General features: G+C 39.4%; 2 protein-coding genes across 9 annotated transcripts in view; one reads left to right on the top strand and one right to left on the bottom strand.

Moving 5' to 3' along the window:
• Positions 1-23,002, bottom strand: part of LOC129780364 (flotillin-2) — a 384,914-nt gene that overhangs the window by 54,177 nt on the left and 307,735 nt on the right. The gene's annotated exons all lie outside the window — the stretch shown is intronic.
• On the top strand, positions 1,515-17,718 carry LOC129780356 (glucose dehydrogenase [FAD, quinone]). 7 transcript variants are annotated; one of them, XM_055788533.1, is made up of 4 exons: positions 1,515-1,644; positions 15,232-15,682; positions 15,764-15,934; positions 16,007-17,718. In XM_055788533.1, exons 2-4 carry the CDS (start codon positions 15,481-15,483, stop codon positions 17,503-17,505), a joined length of 1,872 nt encoding a protein of 623 aa, XP_055644508.1. In that variant the 5' UTR covers positions 1,515-1,644; positions 15,232-15,480; the 3' UTR covers positions 17,506-17,718. The 7 variants fall into 7 exon arrangements, with proteins under 7 accessions (XP_055644508.1, XP_055644509.1, XP_055644504.1 ...); XM_055788534.1 differs by having other exon boundaries at positions 1,620-1,736; XM_055788529.1 differs by having other exon boundaries at positions 1,624-1,791.

Genomic DNA, 23,002 nt, shown 5'->3' on the forward strand with positions numbered 1-23,002 from the left:
AGATCCTCCTTCACCTTCTATCGCCAATGGTAAGTAGATTTGTGGGAAGTGCGGATCCTCCAAAAGTGCCGTGAATATCAGTTCCTTACGCAACACATCTTCGTTGAATTCAATGCCGCATATGATACAATCGACCGACGACAGCTATGGAGAATCATGGGGACGAACACGGCTTTCCACGAATGCTGGCAAGACTGATTCAGGCAACGATGAACGGTGTGCGGATCTCAGGTGAGCTGTCGGAATCGTTTGAGACTCACAGGGGACTTCGACAAGGCGATGGACCTGTCTGTCTCCTGTCTGCTCTTCAACGTGGCGCTGGAAGGTGTTATGCGGAGAGCGGGCTTCGACACGCGGGGCACGATTTTCAACAAGTCTAGTCAGTTTATCTGTTTCGCCTACAACGTGGACATAATCGGCAGAAAATACGCGACGGTTGCCGACTTGTATACTCGACTGAAACACGAAGCAGAGCTGATTGGGCTTGGGATCAATATACGGTGGTGTATCGGGTATGTGCCGACAGGATTGCCGGACAGCAGCCCTGCAAAGATGGTGTTCGCATTGAATCCGGTAGGACCATGAAGGAGAGGAGCCCAGCGAGCGAGGTGGTTGGACCAGGTGGAGCAGGATTTGGCAAGAATCGGTGTGGTCGGGAGTTGGAGAACATCAGCCATGGAACGGGTTTATTGGTGAAAAATCGTGAAGAAGCTCTAATCTCTCAAAGGGATGTAGTATCAATAGGCGTCAAAAGCCGTCTCGTTAAAAATAACCGCCTCGAAAAATAGATGAAAACAATCCTTGAAGTGGGTTGAATATATTATCAAAATTTGAGCTCAATCGAGCGAATATTTCAAGTTTTTGAAACGTTCACAACCAAACTCAATATTTTCATTGTAGCAGACAGCACACAAACTCAATATTTTCATTCTAGCAGACATTTTTTGATTTAGGTAATTTCGAATATTACCGCTTTCTCCAAAAAATAGTTATTTTAATCGTACTTCCGATAATCAATAACTGATGCCTGATGATTTCAATGAGAATGATTTTGTAAGGCCTCGAAAAATATAATTCGACTATGGTTTGATTTTTCTTGAACACGTTTCTATGGTTCACCCTGTAGAAGTGTTCAGGTTGGATTATGTTTTCATGGATCAAAATTGTTTTGCATTGCATTGCTACATATTCATAACTTTGAACTTGCCAATTTAAACAGATTCAAGTGTATCTGGATAGCAAACAAGCACAAACGCAAATGATGCAAGTAATGCTAGGAAGGAAGTTATAAAAGAAAACCTGTATATTCATTATGATGAGGACCAAAACATTTTGAGTAGTCCATCAGTTACGCATATTGCATGGGCTTAGTTATACTATAACAAATCCTGTTTCCATTGCATCGTCAAAAGATGCAATCCGGTTCGCGAAATTATTCGATGTACTGCAGCAGCAAAGCGCCTGAAGCTGGTCCGAAAGGTATCGTTAGTTGTCAGAAGAACAACAAATGCCAAGGCGTCGTTCGATGCAGGTACTCAGTTTGGTGTTCCCAGTGGAGAAATGCTGGGTATGGTATAAAAACATTGTTCGCACATTTTCGCAGTTCAGTTCGTTTTTGAACGCATCGACAATCGAAAATTGTTGGTATGTGATTTGCGCTATCAAAGTACTACAACATATTTATCTCACTGCGTAGCGAGAGAGAGAGAGAGTCGAGGATTCATTCAAACGGATTGGTAATAGTGGCTTAACGGGAAGGATCGTATACAAAATTCGAATGGATGAGCGAGTGTGAGTAGGAAGTGAGAGATAGAAATTAATACCGAATGGAAAGAAGCCCAACGGTACATATAATCATCACGCGCTGATTCGCCGTCGTTCAAGCCGGGCTGAGTCAGTTCAGTTTTACCTTTCATCGGCTGTTAACATATCGCTGGTAGCTGGTGCATGAGTCGGGATACTTGATGAAATTATGATAATCGCGAATCTGATCGGATTTGATAGATTCTAGTCTCGGTTTCAGGTGACCGTAGTCCTGGTTGCGTAGGTGTAGCTGCTATTCGGTGATTACTAGAGATGCAATACAATATTCGAAAGCTGTGCTGAGCTTGAAACGATGAGTGTCAGTGACCCATTTCAACGATAGCGAAAAAAAATTTATTCGTGAAGTGAAATCAGAAGTGAAAAAAGAGGGAAGCCGAGGAAAGCACAATTAGGCCAGTGGGTGGATTTTTATGAGCTGTTGTTTGATGTGGCTTCAACAGGTTGAAGTTAAGACGCTACGATTTAGAAACGATCAACAACATATTATGTTGGATACTGTGTGAGCGAGTGGAAAAAAGGTATAGGTTAAGGTCGTTGCACCGGCAACGGAGTATGTTTATATTTTTTCTGCTTCTGTTTTGCTGTTGTATCATACCAACGCATTGCTTCACAGAGAAAGAAAGTGAGAGATTGTAGTTTCGATCGCTAATTGGTTAAAGCAGAAGTCTCGAGAAGGCTGTTCGCGAGTTGAGGTGCAGCTGCAGTTATCAGCTGTTTATGCTATTTAATACGATCACAACAAATTCAAAGTTTCGAGTGTACATATTAAAAGTTTCTATAAGTTTTATGAAGTTAAAGAAAAATAATTGAATTTTGAAGTTCGTCGCTTCCATACTGATGAACCGTTGCAGTCGTTCGGAATGTTTCTATAAAATATTGGTGCAGCTACATTACAGAAGCATTATGTAAAAATGCTCACAAACGTGTGCAAGTGCTCGGGCTATATGTATATAGTGTCTGGATCAGATATAATCAGGGTTACAACAAGTAACAGTGTAGTCGAATCGAATAAACGTTGCTACAAACTATTTCTCCATGTCACTGTCATTCGCGTCCAGCAGACTTAAAATGCAGCGAGTCACCTGCTTCATGTCACGTACCATCCTCCAACGTAAGCCAAATTTGTAATTTCACTCAAGTTTTTGGAATTCATATAACGAACGTTCCATTTCACAACGACTGCAACCGGTCGAACTTAGCGTCGACTGACGTTCGAAATTTAAGGACTGTATTTGCAGGAAATTATGTAAAATCTTGTTAATTACAATTAGTCGTGTAGTGGGAGAAGTGTTTCAAAATGTCATGTGCCATGAACTGAACCTAATTTGAATAATTAAATCATGATTAGAACCTACCTACTTTACTAAATTATTCGGAATTGATTGTTTCGATATAGGTGATATTCATCCAGAGCAATATATTTGTGATGATTATTTATTTATTTATTTATTTATTTATTTACTAGTCTTCGAAATTGATCGTACAGACAGATTAGCTTATTCTATTTTTAAATACGTTCTTGGAAACGGTAAAATCAAAATTACTAAACACTTCGTTAAAACGGCAACAACATACATCAAACGGGTTGTTCTGTCCAAAGATAGTACGATGCATTGGTAGACGGAGGAAAGCTGCACGCCGCGTTGTTCTGGCCGGAATATTGATGTTAATGTTTCCCAACAGTATCGAGCAGTCCACGTTGTCGTTGAAGATATCGAAAACAAACAGCCGCTGCAATAGAATCCGTCTACTCGCCAAGCTCTGAAGTTGTATCAGAGCACAACGTTGCTCGTACGGTGGCAGCCGAACAGAATCATTCCACGGTAGCAAGCGAAGCGCATATCGAAGAAAGTTTCGTTGAATTCGCTCAATTCGGTTCACCTGAACAGCATGATATGGCGCCCACACGAGCACACCATATTCAAGTACACTGCGTACCAGCGCGCAAAAGAGTGTCTTCAGGCAATATACATCTTTAAACTGCTGCGTGTTCCGTTTTACGAAGCCAAGCATCGAGTATGCTTTGGCTGTTGTGGCTGCTATGTGCTGAGCAAAATTCAGCCTACTATCGAGTAGCACACCGAGGTCCTTGACAGTGCTGACTCTGACGATGCTCGTTGTGGACATTCTGTAGTCAAAGACCGTTTGATTTCTTGTCCGACAGAATGAGATTATATTGCATTTTCTTGTGTTGACCTCCATTCCGTTTAGCTCACACCAGTTCAGCAACGCATCAATGTCAGCTTGGATGGCACAGCACTCAACTACTGATGAGACTACACGGTAGAATTTCAGATCGTCGGCGTACATTATTTTCGGAGAATTGATGGAATGGCAGAGATCGTTGGCGAATAGCACAAATATAAGAGGGCCTAGGTGACTGCCTTGAGGTACACCGGACGTGATGTCAAAAGGGACCGAGTTAACTCCATCAATGCGTACGTAAGCCCGACGTTCGGTGAGGTAGGAAAGAATCCAGCGAGTCAGCCAAGCGGGTAGGCCCATTCTGCACAATTTGTCCACCGCAAGAGAATGTGGAACTCTATCAAACGCTTTGGTGAAATCGATATAGATGGCATCAATTTGCTGACGATTTTCCATAGCGGCGACCAACGAAGAGACATAAACCATCAGGTTTGTTGTGGTCGAGCGTTTTCGTACGAAACCATGCTGGTGCTCGGAAATGATTCGATGCACGTGCGGGTAAAGCAAATCGTGGATGAGACTTTCGAAGGCTTTCGGCAAACAACTCAAAATAGAGATGCCACGGTAGTTCTCGACGTCGTGTATACTGCCAGATTTATGTATGGGAGTGACAGCCGCAGTTTTCCACAAGCTTGGGAAAATACCCTCCTTAATGGAACGATTGAAGAGGATGGTAGTGGGAACGGTAAGCGAGTCGGCGCAATTTTTGATAAAAAGCGGAGATAGTCGGTCTGGTCCCGCGCCCTTGGTAGCATCTAGTCCCTGCAGTTTGTCCAGCACATCGCCGACAGAAAAGTTGAAAGACGCCATATTAAAATCATATCGAGGCAAACTGTCTAGATACGCTTCAGACGAAGGTGTTCGGTTTTTACTTAGCACACTGCTAAAGAAAGAGGAAAACAAGTTTGCCGAGTCGAGTGGAGTCTCGGCTGAAATCCCATTGTAGAAGACATGATGAGGAATTCCATTTGCCTGCTTTCGACTTTTCACGTACGACCAGAACGATTTGGGATCTTGTTTGATACTGTCTTCTGTGCGACGAATGTAGCTATTAAAGCATCGCGCATGTAAAGAATTATATTCGCTCTCTAAGTCACGTAGCTCAACCTTGCACAGTTCACTTCTCGACCGAAAATAACGTTTCCTGGCTTTGCGAAGACGATTTCGTAGATGCTGCAGCGTGTTGTTCCACCACGGGTGTCTCTTCCTACCGCATCGGCGTCGTTTTTTCATTGGGACGATATCACGGACTATTGCGAACACTCGTTGATAGAAATTGGCAACAGCCTCGTCGATGGTGCACCCATTTAGACACTCATCCCAACGGATAGCCGAGATCATTAAGTTCAGCGACGCAAAATCGCATTGACGAAAATCAAAATCATAAGCGTCCGAGACGTTCGAGCTGTGGCTTTCCCTAGTGATTTCGAATTTCAAAACGAATGGCTTATGATGGTGATCTATGTTGAGCATTGGTAACGGTGGTTCGAATAAATCGACATTCTTCTCATTAACAAACGCCAAGTCAAGCAGCCTCCCATTTGCGTTAGTCAGATCATTAATCTGATAGAGACCGCATCCTACAACCAGCTCTATCAAAGCGATTTCTTGCTCGGAAGAAGCGTTTACCGGTAACAAAGAATTTATGTCCTCATCATGCATCCAACACAAGTGGGGAAGATTGTAATCTCCAATAACAACCAATACACGTCCTTTATCGCCGGCAAGTTCAATCAATTTCTGGACACAAGCAGAATGATTCTCATATAAAACCGTTTCACTGTTGGGTGGGAGGTAAACAACGCATACAAATACTTCGGACTTCGGTAGCGTAATGCGAACGACGATGTTCTCTAGTCGTTCACACCCAGCAACAACGACCGACGCACCCTGCAGTCCGTTTCTCAAGCCGATCAAAACTCCTCCTCCTCGCTGGAAACAGCTGGTGCTTGAATTTCTATCGCAGCGATAGATCGTGTAATTCCGTGTAAGCTCAGAATTTTGGATGTCGCTATTGAGCCAGTTTTCAGTGAATGCGATGACGTCGTAGTCACTGTTGGACAAAGCGAAAAACAGATCGTTCGTTTTGGTACGGAGGCCGCGTACGTTCTGATAATAAAGTGTAAGCGTTGCGTGTTCGGTAGCTTGCAGATTTTTCCGAGGATCGGCACTTGTCGAGCTGAAACAGTGAAATTGATCAGGCAGCGCACGTGTTCCAGAAAGTGAGTACTCGCCTGTTGGGAGATTTTGGAAGATCTCCGCATCTACCACGACTTCAGGGCCAAGACGACTTTGTTGACTGGAACATGCGACAGACGATATCACAGCCGATACTGGTGACGCGACTGAGTCGGGAGAGTTGGAGACTTCCTGCATGCTTACTAACGTGCGTCTTGGTGAAGTTGCGGTGAGGAGAGTAGTAGCTTCCATAAGCTCGGCAGAATAGCATCTCGGTGATAAGTCTTTTACGAAAAATGATGTATGCAGTTCTGTTTGCCTAGAAGCGATAACTTTGTCAGGAGGCGAAACATTACTGTTAAAAAAATACATGCCAATAGAGGCAGGCTGGAAGACCCCTTCTCCAGACCCAAACACAGGACCGGGACGACTGCAGGAAACTGGTAGGGATGGCGCGACTGTGATGGGGGGGATGTGGGCCTTCCAACATGCAAGTACTGTTGCGTCCCGGGATGGATGTCCTTATGTGAGTTCCCTTGCTGGCGTGATAAAAGAACTGTTGTCTTGCTGTTGTATCGGAGTCATTGGTCTCCTCGTTTTCAACGGAACCCGAAAATTTTGAGTGCCATGAATTTCGAATTCTCTGAATAACAATCCAACAGGCCAAGTCGCTGGATCCAGACACTTGCTTTTCAGCGACGGATCGAGACCGATTTTGAAGGACACGAAGCTGAGTGTGCTTACGTCCTTGTCTTTGGGGACAAGCTTCACTACGTCTGGATTCACGTCTAGTGTTAGGTTGGCTTTAACCATATTACTGACGGCGTCATTTGTCACATCTGATCTAATTCTTGATAAATATAACCAAAATTTGTTATCTCTGGTGTCGTTGCATATGGGTACAGTTGCAACGTCGTCCACAGGCTGCTTGCTACCAAATCGGCTTTTATCAGATACGACCACTACAGTATCGATATCCCGTGGTCGCTTATTGGCTCTACGTGGTTCAAGTGATGGCCAGTTGTTGTTTGCAGGAGATAAAGTTGGCACAGATGGTTTTGAATTTATCTGTTTTATTTCAGCGCGAAGCTCGGATATTGCCGCAGTAAGTGTTACCAGCGGAGCCTGATCGTCAGCACGAGTTAAAATTGCTCTGAAATGTGCGTTTTCAAAAAGCTCGGCGCATTTATCGCACATCCAGAACAGATTCTTTTTATGCGAGGAGAAGTAAGACAGCATCGCTCGCGTAACACCAGAGCATGTACTCATATGGAAATTAGCACCACAATAACCACGACAGACAACATATTCAATCCCGGTGATGGCATCACAACACTTGGCGCAAATTTTTTCCATTTCGTATTCGCCTTTGGGTAGACTGCGTAGACGACAGCTAGTGTGTGAAAAGCTTTGGCTCAAGTTTAGTGATGTTCCAAGTATGTTGCTGTGTATCAGGTGTCCGTCAACAGATGGCGCTGTAGTCGAAAAAAATTGCGAATAGGCCGGTTGTTTTTTATTGTATGGTAAACAACACTAATTAATTTCGCCGAATAAATCAAATAGCACGTCAATTACACAACCGATCAAGAACACGTCAATAAAAACAAATAAGCGGTACACTTTCACGACGCGGAGTTACACAGAAGTGAATTTAGGTTTTGATTCACAGATAGGAAACGATAAAATTTACGAGACGATTTGCAATTGCTTTGTTCACAGAACATCGACCGTAAAGTAGTGCTATTAATAATAATAGCAGTAAAAGTGTGTGTTTCATATGTAAAAGTAGATATAAAATCATATGCCATTTGCAATCATTGAATACCATCTTCTAGAGGGGCCTTTGCTTCGGAAAATTTAATATTCAAAGTTGGGAAATTTGATTACGAATCAGCAGTTAATATTTTCTGTTTTCAATGCCTCGTTCCTTTTATCTGCTCCCAAACATAGAAAAAATTGTTCTTGGAAGGAAAGACTTCGCGAAATGGCATATGTGTTGTCAGTACATATCTATTTTGAACTTTTTTTCTCATGATCCTAGAAGCTGTTAAAAGTAAAATTTAACGAATCGACTAAGACCACCATTATCTACATTTCGTTGCCCATCATCTAGTATTATGCAAAATAGTGAATTTAGTAATTAATCAACAGTGGTATTTCCCAATCCTGATTAGGGATTCTTGTATTTTAATCTGCTTATCTTGTGCTCACATTCCACAATTGTCACAATTGATTCTTAATTTTCACTCCAACATTTCTAATGTTTTTGAACGTTCGGTACGATAGAATATCATAATAAATTACTTTAAATTCGGCTTTGCAACTGGCAGACGTTGCCTGCAAATTTTCAAGAACATTTTATCACAGTTGATTTTGTATGGTTGATTATTATGAAAACAATTTAGAATTTAGCGTGGATGAATTTCACTATTTTATCTTTGCACCGTTTTTCTTTCTTCGCCGGATATCGTCGATTAATTAGACCTTAACCCGTATCGTACCGAGTGTTCGAACAAGAATTTTGATATATTTTTATGGATTTGGGGAGTAACCGTACGGTAGTTTTTTGGCATCAATTTCGTTCAATTTTGTATAACTCTATTGGACAATAAATTTGGTTTAAAGCAACTATGTGCGAAAAGTGCATAACCTAACATAAGTCGACAAACAACAACACCCAATTGAATACGAGAATATGTAAACTTTTCTACAGTATCACTTTTATAAAAAAAAAACACAAATTGTGATGTAGGAAACGAACCAAAATGCAAATTTTCGACAATTTTCGATTTTTCGATTTTTCAATTTTTCGAAAAGAAAATGTAATAGACACTGCTGATTTTTCGACTGGACAAAGCTTTATCATTTAACCTACCACTCCAAAAGAATTAAAAAGCATTCATGTAGGTTATGAATCACAGAGAATCACAATATCATTTTGTATTTGCTCAAAATTTGTAAATTTCTTAACTGTACCGTGATTTCAAACCCGGACATTCTTTTTATCATGACTCGAATTCCGGACACTTTTGTTTCAGATTCCGGACACATTTTGTCAGCATCCATTGATTTTTGTAAAGCTTATTACTTGATTGTTATACTATTATGATCTTAAACCAAATATTAATAATAAACGGTTTACATCCATACCTCTCACGCAGAGATCACGAGTTCAATTCTCACTCCCGACATTCTTCCAAAAATGGAAGTAAAAGTGACGAACCAGCCGAAATGTGTTGAAAGTCACTATAATAGAGATAAAAAAACGGCTAGGAAAATGCGGGTTTGGAGCCACAATAACGAAAGTGACGAGTGCTCTGATCGTTGGATCTATAGTTTTGCGAGGAAAACCTTCCTCGCCCAGATTCCGTTCCAGCACAAAATATCGTACGTGATATTCCGCTTCAAAGCGAATATGAAAAATTTTCTTGGTAGAATTCTCATTTGCCCTTCTTTCGTGTAACAACTCGGCTCCTGGAGTGGATAAGATAAAGTTCAATATATTGGAGAATTTTCCGATTCTGTCAAAAGATGTATGCTGAACTTGTTCAACAAATTTCTAGAGCTAAACATTGTTCCGCGCGATGGAGACAAGTTAGAATTATAGCTATATAAAAACCCAACAAGCCAGCTTGCGACCACAATTCGTATAGGCCAATCGCAATGCTATCCTGCGTTCGTAAATTACTGGAGAAAATGATTCTTTTTCGTTTAGACAAATGGGTTGAAACGAACAATTTGTTTCAGATACGCAGCTTGGGTTCAGAAAAGGTAAAGGAACGAATGACTGTCTAGCGTTGCTTTCGTCTGAAATTCAAATAGCATTTGCTCGTAAAGAACAAATGGCTTCGATTTCCTTGATACCAAAGGGGCTTTTGATGCTGTCTCTATTGATATATTATCAGATAAACTTCATAATTGTGGACTCTCGCCAACTTTAAATAATTATTTGTATAATTTGCTGTCAGAAAAACACATGAGTTTTGCTCATGAAAATTTGGCAGTCTCCCGACTAAGCTATATGGGCCTTCTACAAGGTTTATGTTTGAACCCCCTATTATACAACTTTTACGTTAATGAAATCGATAATTGCCTTTTGGGACATTACACGTTACGACAACAGACACTGGAGTGGTTTCCATTAGGAGATCCTCCTTCGTCGACTTCCTCTCCTCATCGATTTATAGAACTATCATCAAGATATCTTATTCGCTGTAAGATTATGAATCCATTGGTAATTGATAATTTCGAAGAACTTCTTCAATTGAATCCATGGTCAAGGTCCACCACCTTTTATGTAGAGTTCCGTTCACAAGTATTGCAACCTTCGCCAAGCATCATAAACTAAGACTGTCTATCGTACTTCTGTGATTCCGCTGTAAATTTCGATTTAACCATGCATTAAGAAATACGTGATATTCCAGAACATACACGTTTTTTTGGTTATCCCACGGATGTTTTTGTCGAAATTTCGCGAAGTAAGTTCTGATAAAATGTTTTTACCGATGGATCATACATGAATGGCTTCACTGGTTTTGACACATTTAATGTAAACTTCAGTGCCAATTATAGATTTGGAAATCCCTGCTCGGTGTACGTTGCGGAAATGGCTGCAATCTATCACGCTTTGGACAAAATTGAATCCTTGTCTATTGATCACTATTTTATCTATTCAAATAGCCTCAGTTCAATAGAAGCTATCCGTTCGATGAAACCTATAAGAGCCTCGTGTTATTTTTTTAGTGGAAAAATCTTATAGGATTGCATTAGTCTGGGTCCCAGCCCATTCAAGGTAACGAGAGAACGGACTCGTTAGCTAGGTGTCGGGGTCTTGGAAGGCACCATTTTTGAATTTATTTGTACTCCTCGTAGGTACGTACTCTCCAATTGGAAACACAATTGGAGTGAAGATAATATGGGTCGCTGGTTACATACAATTATTTCCAAAGTTTCGACAAACGCATGGTTTAAGGGATTGGACATAGGTCGGAACTTCATTCGCGTGTTCCGCCTTATGTCTAATCATTACTTGTTAGATGAACATCTGTATCGCATTGGGATCGTTGATAGTAATATTCGCGTTTGTGGTGATGGTTATCATGACATCGAGCATGTGGTCTGATCCTGTATAAACTTTAATTTCAGGGTTCATCTATCAGAATCACTCAGGGCACAAGGAAGGCAATCTGACTTACCGGTTAGAGACATCTTAGCTAGTAGCGACCTCAACCTTATGTTTTCTCTTTACCAATTTCTCAAAAGAAATTATATGAATGTTTGAGTTTAAGTGTTAGATTTAGTTATTATCAAATTTTTAGCCTTATATTTTAAGGTTAAGTTTGACTCTGTAAACGTTATATAATAAGTAATTGAGTCTGATTAATAAAAGTTTTAGGAAAAAAATACTATACACTGAGATATATTATCCTTCCTTTACAATGCGTTGTTCTTATACTGTTTACACCGATATTATAAATTTGAAAATAAATGCAAACAATTTCTGGTTTACATACTTTCCATTGTAAGAAATACGATTTCGATATTGTGCTATACATTCTAGTCATTTGGTTTTTTCTACCAGTCCGTCCGTCGTGTACATTTACCTTACTTCTATTTTTACAAATTGATGCTTCCTTCTTAATAAGAGATTTTTTTTTGTTCGGTTTGCTTTTGGTAATTCAAATCTACAATCATCTGATTTGTGGAATTGCATTGAAAAACGTGCCGTTTTGTCTTTCTTTTGCTTTGCAGGTTTGGGCAATTACATTCAATCAAATAATTCCTACTAATGTAGTTATTTTTGATACAAGTATAGTTGCTAGTAGATCTGTATTTTGCGTTTAATCAAAAATGGTTGTTTCAAAACAATAAATTTTCCAACTAGTTTGTAGCTTTGTAGTTTTTGGCTATTTTGTATGTCACACCTTCGATATGAGAGGAAATTTGTCAGTCCGCAAACGCTGGGTTCGGTCGTTTATTCTCGATACAAATAAGCGCACAATTTCCGAGAAAATATTTCTGTTCTTTGTTCGTCAGAAGAATACAAGATCCAATTTCTTATTCCATAGATATGGAACTGTTAAATTTCTCATCATCTGTGTCATCTGTGAATTTTCCCCCTCAAACGTGTATATTCCAGCATAGCGTAGTTCACTGATATTATTTGTTTCTTCCGTCTATATATAGAACCCCGATTATCCACGAGCGAATGAATAAAAATATTGGATTTTTTCATTCGAAATTATTGGTTATACATGTTTTGATGGTTTGTTTTTATTTTGTTTTTCAGCTACCCAAAGTCACAATCAGCTGGCTAGTCTATAGGGGAATGTCGGGAATGACGGACACCCCTGTATAAATTACATTTTTATTTAAAATTTTAGTGATGTAAAAACTTGCAATTCATTGTATCAACACCTTTGACACTCACTGTGTACACCTAGCTGGCTTTCTGTTCAAATTGTAAATAAAAACAAAAAAGTAATATAAAAGAGCAGCTCGATGTAAATTTTTGTTTTGTTTTGTTTTACTCCAGAAATATTGATGAAGTTAAAATACTAATCAAGTCGGGTAAGACGGACACTCCACCGATAAAAGACAAACATTTTGTTTTGAAAACAATTTGATTATTTCCTCTTTCTTTTATTAACAGATGCCCACTAACAAGTGTAACTACATATTATGGAGGAATCAGCAGAGCGGTTTTCAAGGCGTAGTTCGAATTTGTCATTCCGAGCTATTTTAGACATGAAAAAAGAGAAAAACTGCAAGCCCTCTAGGTGATTTTAGAATGAAACTCAAATTTCTGCATAACTCGACAATAAATAAAACAAACGAAACCAAATTTGGCATGTGGAGGTTTTAGGGTGCTATAAATGTTAATATGGTGGTCCTCTCTAAGGAGGGCTGTCATAAAAATGAAACACAAATTCCGCATAACTCGAAAATTAATGTGAAAATTTTAGGGGGCACGAAACGTTTCTATGGTGAATCGACAATCCTTCACCCACTCTAAGAAGAGGGGGTGTGGGGTGTGGTCTCCCATTGACGAAATTGATCTTTGTTCGAAAGTGGAATTGGATTTTAATGTGATAAAAAGCACTCCTATATTTTCTTCTAAAAAATAATGGAATGGAAAAAATGAAATGGATAAGAGCAAAACTCAAGGAGGGAATTGTCCGATTTAGGACTGTCTTTGTTCCATTATATTTTCTGTATTAAACATCCATTCCATGCAACGCAAAAACATGTTATTTGCAAGAGATTGATAAATATTGAACGAGAATTGTGTCTGAAAATAATCTGATATTATAATGACGAGTTTTGGTAGAAGTACTAGGAATTTTCGAAGTAAAAGGCAACTTCAAAGGAACGATTAGAAGATCAATCAATGAACAGTTCTGCGATTGGACCCATGAACGTGAACTTAGTAAGAAAACGTGAATGTTTGAAGGAATTGATAACAAAAAATAAATTTTGGGCGGGACGAAGTTTGCCGGGTCCTATACTGTTAGAAATATCGAAGGGACCATGTTTTGAGTGATAAACATTCCTAATATTAAATTTAATTTTTCAGTGAGATTTTTCAATGTCGTATTTAAAATATTATATTTCCCAAATAGTTCATTGATTTCCCAGTAACTTTGCTGTACATCATATTAGAATCAGCCATCTAGATTTCAAGTTTTTTTTTGCAAAAAAAATCAATAATTGTGGATACGCTCTTATAAAAAATCAGTTGTAATTAAAATTGATCATCTGATAATGAAGTTGTGATTTTAGGTAGCTGTCATCATATGTCTTGGATCACACTTACGTTCCCAGTGGAACTTTCACCTTCTCAACGTAGGTACTACTTGCGTCATTTTTTATTAGTAGTGCTTATTTGTGATTTCTATGCCTGATTATTTTTTTATCCCCATCGTTTATTTCAGGCTCATTAGCATTTCAGCTGTAACAGAGCCGAATTTTAATAGTGTACATGTCACATGTTTATCATATCTATAAATAGCACATTACACAGTTGCCATTTTTTTGGCGTTATAGTATTCCTTCTATACCATTGCATATGGTACATTACATTTCACAGTAGCCATTTAGGCGTAAGAGTATTCGTTCTGTTCTTCCATTGTCCAGTTAGACCGGACAGCGGAGACAGTTGATATGATCATTGTTGAGTTATTAATAGAATAGCAGCCCGATGTTTCTTGCAGAGCAGAGCAGTTGTATGGATGAATCGTTCTTATTTCGACCGAGGATCGATCTCCATCGCTGATGATTGTTGCGTGGACGTAGTTATTCTGTAACAACACAAAGATGGTCAATGAGGACCCTGAGTTTTGAACTCACGATCGATCGCTTACTAAGCGAACGCGCAACCAATGTGGCTACGGAGACCCCCGTCTATGCCTGATAACACGCCTTGAATGTATTCGAGAGTGACCAAACTCTAGAACACGCGTGACCACAGTGCAAGTGTCGGAAGAAATTTCTTTGACGAAAAATCCCCTCGACTAGAAAGGGAATCGAACCCGAACCCCCGGCGTGATAATGTGGGACAATAACCGCTCGGCCACGGGAGCACTAAGGAGTCATCATTTGTAGAATGTGGAAAAACCGGAGAGGATCCCGAAAAACTCGACCATTTTTCGGCTGATTTAGCGTGGAATTGTTTTATAGAATTACTTTCTAGAAAAACTCAAGCTTAAATAAAATTTCCAAACAAAAATGATAGTGCAAATCTGGCCGAAAAAATCCTGTTGGGATTCTGATGCATGTGAAATTATTGAGTTAGTTTTTCTTTTCTGAATCAAATGCGAATCGCGAGCGAAAAGTTACTACTTTTTTGAATGTTTATTAGAATCCTCATTATGTGTTGCGGGTATCAGATATAATCCCATGGAGCCACAAGAATTTGTGAAAATCTGTTCTCAAAAGTTTGAATTGTGTCTCTAGTCTCATTATGAAACATTCACTTAAATGCCTTCTTCTGTAAATAAATAATCTTTTTTTCTTTTTTTCTAGAACAGTGAATTTTTGGTCTCGGCCTAGTGTATGCCGTCAATAAAATTCTGCCGCTATGCCGCTATTTCACCACCGCTGCTGCTATTCCACTACAAAATTAATATCCCAATGAATGGGAAGAATCAATTCATCGGCTGGGAAAACACTCAAAAGCAGAAAGAGAGTAAAGATCCCCTCTAGACTGCACTTCAAACGAGATAGGTGGAGAGAGAGTGATAACACACTACGAGTGACCAAAACAACACCAAAATGAGTGAACTTGTGGGAGCGGCCATCGGCTCAGTGGCGACAGCGGCATCGAGTGTCGGCTGGTTTGTGCCCATGCTAGTAGCCGCGATTGCATATTTCCAGTACGAAGAATTTATGGACCCAGAGGCAAGAGTGATCGATGTACCGACCGATGCTATGCTGGAAAAATATGATTTCATAATAATAGGGGCAGGTTCTGCGGGTAGGTGATGGTGATGATTTGTTGTTAGGTAATCGTCACATTCAAGTCGTAAGGTCATCGTTTCGTTTCGTTTCGTTTCAGGGGCAGTAATCGCGAATCGGCTGACCGAGGTGGAAAACTGGAATGTGCTGCTTTTGGAAGCCGGTGGGGATGAGACGGAAATTTCCGAAGTACCGTTGATGGCGGGATATTTACAATTGAGCAAACTGGATTGGAAGTATAAGACGGAGCCGTCCGGGAAGTATTGCTTAGGTATGTATAGGGCAAAAAAATGCTATGATTATTTGCAACAAATAAGTCCGATTAATGCCATATTGTTCACAGCTATGGTTGGTGGACGATGCAATTGGCCCCGAGGAAAAGTGTTAGGGGGATCGAGTGTCCTGAATTATATGCTGTATTTACGAGGCAACAAAAAGGATTATGACAACTGGGAAGCCCTCGGCAATGCTGGCTGGGGATACAAAGATGCGCTGTACTATTTTAAAAAATCCGAAGATAATACCAACCCTTACTTAGCGAATACGCCTTATCACTCAACAGGGGGTTACTTGACAGTAGGAGAAGCGCCTTACCATACACCTTTAGCGGCAGCATTTGTCGAAGCCGGTGTGGAAATGGGTTATGACAATCGTGACTTGAACGGTGCTAAGACTACCGGATTTATGATCGCACAAGGAACCATTAGACGAGGTGGAAGATGCAGTACGGGCAAAGCGTTTCTACGACCAGCGAGATTGAGACCGAATCTACACGTCGCAATGTTTTCTCATGTCACGCGAGTTCTCATTGATCCAGTAACGAAGATTGCTTTTGGTGTGGAGTTCATCCGGGATAGAAAGTACCACATCGTGCGTGCGGCTAAGGAGGTTATCCTGTCCGGCGGATCGATAAATTCACCTCAAATATTAATGCTTTCGGGAGTAGGACCGAAAAGTGAACTGGCGAAGCACAGAATTCCATTGATTAAGGACCTTGCAGTAGGAGAGAATCTCCAGGATCACGTAGCACTGGGTGGTCTTACTTTCATGGTGAACCAACCAGTCTCGATAGTGGAAAATAGATTCCATTCAATGTCAACTGTTCTTCAGTACGCAGTTCTTGGACAAGGTCCACTCACAATCCTCGGAGGGGTTGAAGGACTTGCATTCGTCAGCACAAAATATGTAAACGCATCGGATGACTATCCTGACATTGAGTTTCATTTCGTTTCTGGATCTACCAATTCGGATGGTGGGAATCAACTGCGGAAGGCACATGGCTTGACTGATTCATTCTACCATTCGGTGTTTACACCCATCAACAATATGGATTCATGGAGCATCATACCTATGTTACTTCGTCCGCGAAGCGTTGGCCAAATAAAACTTCGAAGCGCAAATCCATTGGATTATCCGTACATCTACCCGAATTACTTCAGTGATGATTTAGACATGAAAACCCTCATCGAGGGCGTTAAGATAGCGTATGCTGTGTCACGAACGCAAACTATGCAGAAATATCAATCCACGTTGAGCGCCTACAAGTTCCCAGGTTGTTCGCACATCCAAATGTTCACGGACCTGTACTGGGAATGTATGATCCGGCACTATACGTGTACAATCTATCACCCAGTGGGTACGTGTAAAATGGGACCCTACTGGGACAAAACAGCAGTGGTGGATCCACAGCTACGGGTGTACGGGATACGAGGGCTGAGAGTGATTGACGCCAGCATAATGCCCAAGCTGGTCAGTGCTAACACGAACGCACCGGTGATAATGATCGCCGAGAAGGGTGCGGACATGATAAAAGAATTCTGGATCAAGCGGAGTGTGGTGTGAACCTAGAGGAACCAAAAAGATGAGGATGCCGAAGTTTTTATTTGTTGTGAATATTAGGAAAAGTACAGTCTTAGCTTTTATTTATGAATCAGATATTGTAAAAAACAATGTGTCATTATTTAATTTAAGTAGTTTTTGTATACAATTTACTGATGTAAATGAACGATTGTGATCAATGAGTCATAAAATAAAGGAATGTTAAATATGAAACAACTGAACTAATAAAAAAGCGTTATTGGTACTGAGCTGAGATGAAACTATTGTTTAAAGTATGATTTAGACAATGTCATTGTATCATGATTATCAGTAAAACATATGCTAAATCGATTCCTTTAGAAGATAAATTTGAGTTTTTTGAATGACAATGACTGACAAATCGATACAGAATTAGTCATGTACAGGAAAACCTGTTTTTGTGCGATTGTTTCATGCGGTATATGAAAAAGATAATAATTGATAAATTTTTCGGCAATTTTTTTTGGTTTTTTTTTGCGATATTTAAGAAATTAAAGATTTCATTGCACTATATAGATACTGTGTCGTCCAATTACCAGTCTCATGCTTTGTTTTGTTTGTTTTAACGTGTAGGTAGGACTTTAGCACAGGGTTGATTTTATGATCTACGCTGGTGAGTTGGTCACTTATTTAAGTGAAGAAAAGAACATAATGCATGTTTCAGTTTTTAAATCCTATAATAATTGTCGTTCGCGTTCCACTCTTTCACGATCTTGGACCATTACGTTAAGATTTAGTTCAAAACATGCATCGTAGTTTGCATCTAAATTTTCCATATCTTCGTTCATTCCGAACCTATGGTCAACTGCTTTACTTTGAAATGCCTGTATGATTTTCATGCAACATGCTGAGATTTTTTTTTGCTAAACTTTCGGAATAATTACTTTATCTTGAAATAAGGTACATCCATCGACTATTTCAAGATCCTGATAATGTACCCGAAGGTCCTTGAAATCCACGCCAATCCTATCTGGTCAGCCATTTGATATGATAACCTGTACTTGTTGTAGAACTCTATCATATTCTGTCTCATGGGCTATGTTCTGATAATCCATAGGTAAATCTTTGGAAAATTCATTTCTATATATTCCCGTTGTAACGACTTAGGGATTTCTTCTGGTTACGGGAATTTTGAACAAAAATCGGCATTTCCCATTTTGGTAGAAGGTCGGTAGACACTGTCGAAGTCATATATTGAAAGTTCCATAACGTAGCGTTGTAGTCTGGTAATATACATGGAATTATTCTTCCATTTAGGGAAGATGATGCAAAATAAATCTAGAAATCTAGAATCTGTTGTGTGGTGGTGACGGAGGTGAAAAGAACAGCTTCGAAACAAATTTTCATGTTCAATTATCAACTGAAGAATACAACGCTCTCCACGCAGAAAAATACAAAAATTGAATGATCGATTGAAAAAAATAACAAAGAAGTCATTAAAGATTTATCAGTTATCCAGCTAACGACCGGAAGACAATAAGGACATTCAAATGGTGTTCTTCAAAACCGCATTGTTTAGTTTATTTTTTTCAAATTGGATTTTTTCGATGCTAGAGGCGAATGAACTGAGAAAGCTTGAAGCCTCTATAATTTAAAACAATATCATTACACAAATAAATACAAATACACTCCTGAATTCCTAGAAGCTCTCTTTAACCTTCCTATACTCGCGCATAGGTCTGACAGACCGAACATCAATGAGGTGGTTGAATTAAATAACTATCAAAACTGAATGAAGTAAAAGAAAAAAATATTTTCTGGGGTTTTTTCACAAAATTATATCTTTTTCTTTGAATAAATACCAATAACGCCTACAAATTGGTGCTCCCGTGGCCTAGTAGTTAGCGTTCCACACTATCATGCCGGGGCTTTGGGCTCGATTCCCGTTCTGGCCGGGAGATTTTTCGTCAGTGAAAATTCTTCCGACTTGCACTGTGGTCACGCGTATTCTAGAGCTTGCCACTCCAGAGTACATTCAAGGCGTGTTAGAAGAACGCCTAAAAATACACAATAGCAATATCACAGAGACGCGCACAGTCCAGAGTACAGAATCTACGTTTTTTTTGCGAGTATAGGAGTGTTAACCAAAAATAATTAAAAATTGATTTTTAGATTTTGTTTTGTAGACCCAGCTAAAGATGGTTGATTTATGATTCATTCCTGTCCTCGCGAGAACAATACACGCACTCAGAACAATACACGTAACGCAGTCAGTGTGCAACGCTACTTCTCGTATTACACACAGTGCGGCTCCAGGCGATTATTTGTTCCACCATTACCGTTATCTATTTGATAACGCATAAAATCAACAATTCACGCAATCTCCACGGAATGAAAATCGACAACGTACGTCCTATTTGTTTCTCTTCTGCTTCGATTCTACTCTACACTATGCTTGCTTTTTGCATATTTTGAAGATGTATTCTGTGGTGATAAAAATTGTTTAAGGCAGTATTCTAGTCGAGAAATTTGAAAAAAATCAAATTTTTTCCTTAATATTTCTGTATTTTAGGTATTCAAGAATGAAAGGACCTATCCTATTATTTACCGAGCTAGAGCCATTTTAGTGATGCGGTATCTTACCTGGTACGGCCATAACAATGAACTTTCTCTCGAAACTAGTTTTTTCAAACTGGCGTACACTATATCTCAAGTTCCACTGAACCGATTCATGTCGACAATCTGCATGCATTTCTTTATCGCATGAACCTCTAACAAAAGATATTATTAAATTTTACTATACTATTTTTAAAAAATCGGGAAACATTAGAAAACACGTCTTAAACCGCATTTTGTTTTTCAAATAACCGCAATTTTGTCAAAAAAGATGTTATGACTTGTCCGAGGTTCATGCGATAGCGGCGTCTTTACTCATTCAGATACTGTTCGATTTTTTTTTGTTTCAGATAATCAGAAGGGCTGGAATCGTGTACGCCATGGCACAACTTTTTTTTGAACCCCCTCACTTCATCAGCTCTTAACTATTCTAGTTATGAATATTTTTTCTCCGTTTAATTTTTGTTTTACTGTTAAAATGAACAAATAATGATATAATGGATAGTGAAAATATTATATGTTATATATTTAGAGAGCTCGAAAAAACGTCCGAAATTCGTGTCTCTACCCCAGAATACCCCCTCAACACAGCAGCCAAATGGAAATTGATGTTGGCCAGGGCGAGCACAATATTTAGAGAACTTTCACTGACAGCAAACTACATGCATCGACAAATCTTGAATGGTAAACTTTCAAGTAGGTACTCATATTTATAGTTTTTTGTGATTTCATTAGTTTGCTTTCAAAGCAGTTTTGAGCTATTGAAACTAGTTTTTGGGTAAATAAGTAACCAACATAACTCATACACCTTTTACATTTCGAACGAAGTTTTTGACATACCAAAACCTCTGCTTTCCAAACGTAACGCTCTCGTTCTAGAAACTTTAAACTTACACCTCTTACAGATTCAAATATAATGTGAAGCTAAAATACAGAAGCACTCTTCATCGGACGACATGCCAATCGATGTGGTGCCCCACCGAAGAAAGTTGCACCATACTGTGCGATATTTATCTTTAATTCTTCCTTAGAATCGAGCAAAACCGCTGTGTGTGACATTAGCATTAAGAAAGACTGCTGTCTGATAGATGGAGCAAGACGACTTGAGTGATGATGCTTATGATATTTTGAATTAGGTTTTAAAATTCATTAGTTCATTCGCCTCTGGCCTTGAAAAAAACCAATTGGAATAATATATTAAACATTTGGCCTTGAGAATGGTCACATCGAAAGCCTCGCTGCCGTTTGGTCGCTTGCTGGATGACCGATGAATTGTGAATAGTGTAATTTGAAATCACGAATGACTTGTTTATACACAATGAATAGAATACGACGGAGTTTTGATTGCAATATCCACACTGTCCGTAGAACGAATGCTGCATTTGCATTCAGAGCGATCGATTTGCGCTCATCTGATTAGCAGTGTTATTTAAATATTGTACCGCGGCCACGGGAACATGATAGGAAAATATGTATTCTTCCAATTTTCGATAATTTCAATCATTTGTGGGTTAGAGAACCGTAATGTGTAACATACCAAAAAAATAGAGAATAGAGATTGGAACGCAAACCATAAAAATCCGTTCAATTTAGTAAATCTGTTCGTAAAATAATTTTAAACGTTAAAATTATTTCCCTGAAAAACGTGTCCTGTTTTCTGATCATTACTGAAAGACGTAGTCTATTTAAAAAACAATAGATAATGATTTCATATTCATATTTTCATATTTATAGTTCTATTTTTATTCACTAATGTCAACAAAATTTTCCCTGATAATCGGATTTAATATATTTAATACATATTTAATCTACTGATTCCACTTAACCGAACATGTAACTATTGTGAAAATGTGTAATGTGTAATTTTTTCTATCCCATATGTTTATGTTTATTATTAGGCTCATCTAGTAATTCAGCTGTAACAGAGCCGAATCTATCGTGTACATTTCACATTTAGACGTAAGAGTTTTTACCTATCTTATCGATACACATTTTTATCTAATACGTATTAGCCATTTAGGCGTAAAAGCATTTCTATTCTATTGATACACAAACATGTCGCATTTTTTCAGCGTAAGAATATTACTATTGTTCGAAAGTTCACAGTTGAACACAGCCGGACTGTTGACATGAGACTTCCATTGTTGTGTTTATGAATAGCACCAATTACCGATGCAGCAGATCAATCGTATGTGGAGTGAGAGGTTGGGATCACCATCACATAATGATTGATGCATGGACGTAGTAGCTGAATAACACACAAATATGGTCAGTTGAGGGCCCTGAGTTATAAGCTCATGATTTTTCGCGTAGTAGCGGAAACGCAACCAATAAGGCTACGCAGACCAAGGGGTCTTCTATTAAACTATTAAACTATTAAACTATTAAACAACTTTTGGTATTTTCTTTTTATTCATACTTCGAGCCCAAGCCCGTATGCTCGCACCTTCCTCTTTACCCCGTCCATAAGGTTCTGTACAACGTCAGGTTGTAGTTTTTTTGAACAGAAATCCATTTTCTCTTGAAGTCCGCCTCCGATTTGACAACTTTTGGGTTCTTCCGGAGGGCCTGCTTCATAATCGCTTAATATTTCTCTATTGGGCGAAGCTCCGGCGCGTTGGGCGGGTTCATTTCCTTTGGCACGAAGGTGACCCCGTTGGCTTCGTACCACTCCAACACGTCCTTTGAATAGTGGCACGAAGCGAGATCCGGCCAGAAGATGGTCGGACCCTCGTGCTGCTTCAATAGTGGTAGTAAACGCTTCTGTAGGCACTCCTTAAGGTAAACCTGCCCGTTTACCGTGCCGGTCATCACGAAGGGGGCGCTCCGCTTTCCGCAAGAGCAGATCGCTTGCCACACCATGTACTTTTTGGCAAACTTGGATAGTTTCTGCTTGCGAATCTCCTCCGGAACGCTGAATTTGTCC

Source organism: Toxorhynchites rutilus, chromosome 3 (assembly GCF_029784135.1).
Source record: "Toxorhynchites rutilus septentrionalis strain SRP chromosome 3, ASM2978413v1, whole genome shotgun sequence".
Classification (NCBI taxonomy): Eukaryota; Metazoa; Arthropoda; class Insecta; order Diptera; family Culicidae; genus Toxorhynchites; species Toxorhynchites rutilus.

Excerpts from the sequence above, each read along its gene's own strand:
- LOC129780356 (XM_055788533.1), top strand. The coding sequence starts at position 15,481 with ATGAGTGAACTTGTGGGAGCGGCCATCGGCTCAGTGGCGACAGCGGCA. Across the intron at positions 15,683-15,763 it reads AATAGGGGCAGGTTCTGCGG|GGGCAGTAATCGCGAATCGG; the intron begins GTAGGTGATGGT and ends GTTTCGTTTCAG. Across the intron at positions 15,935-16,006 it reads GTCCGGGAAGTATTGCTTAG|CTATGGTTGGTGGACGATGC; the intron begins GTATGTATAGGG and ends TATTGTTCACAG.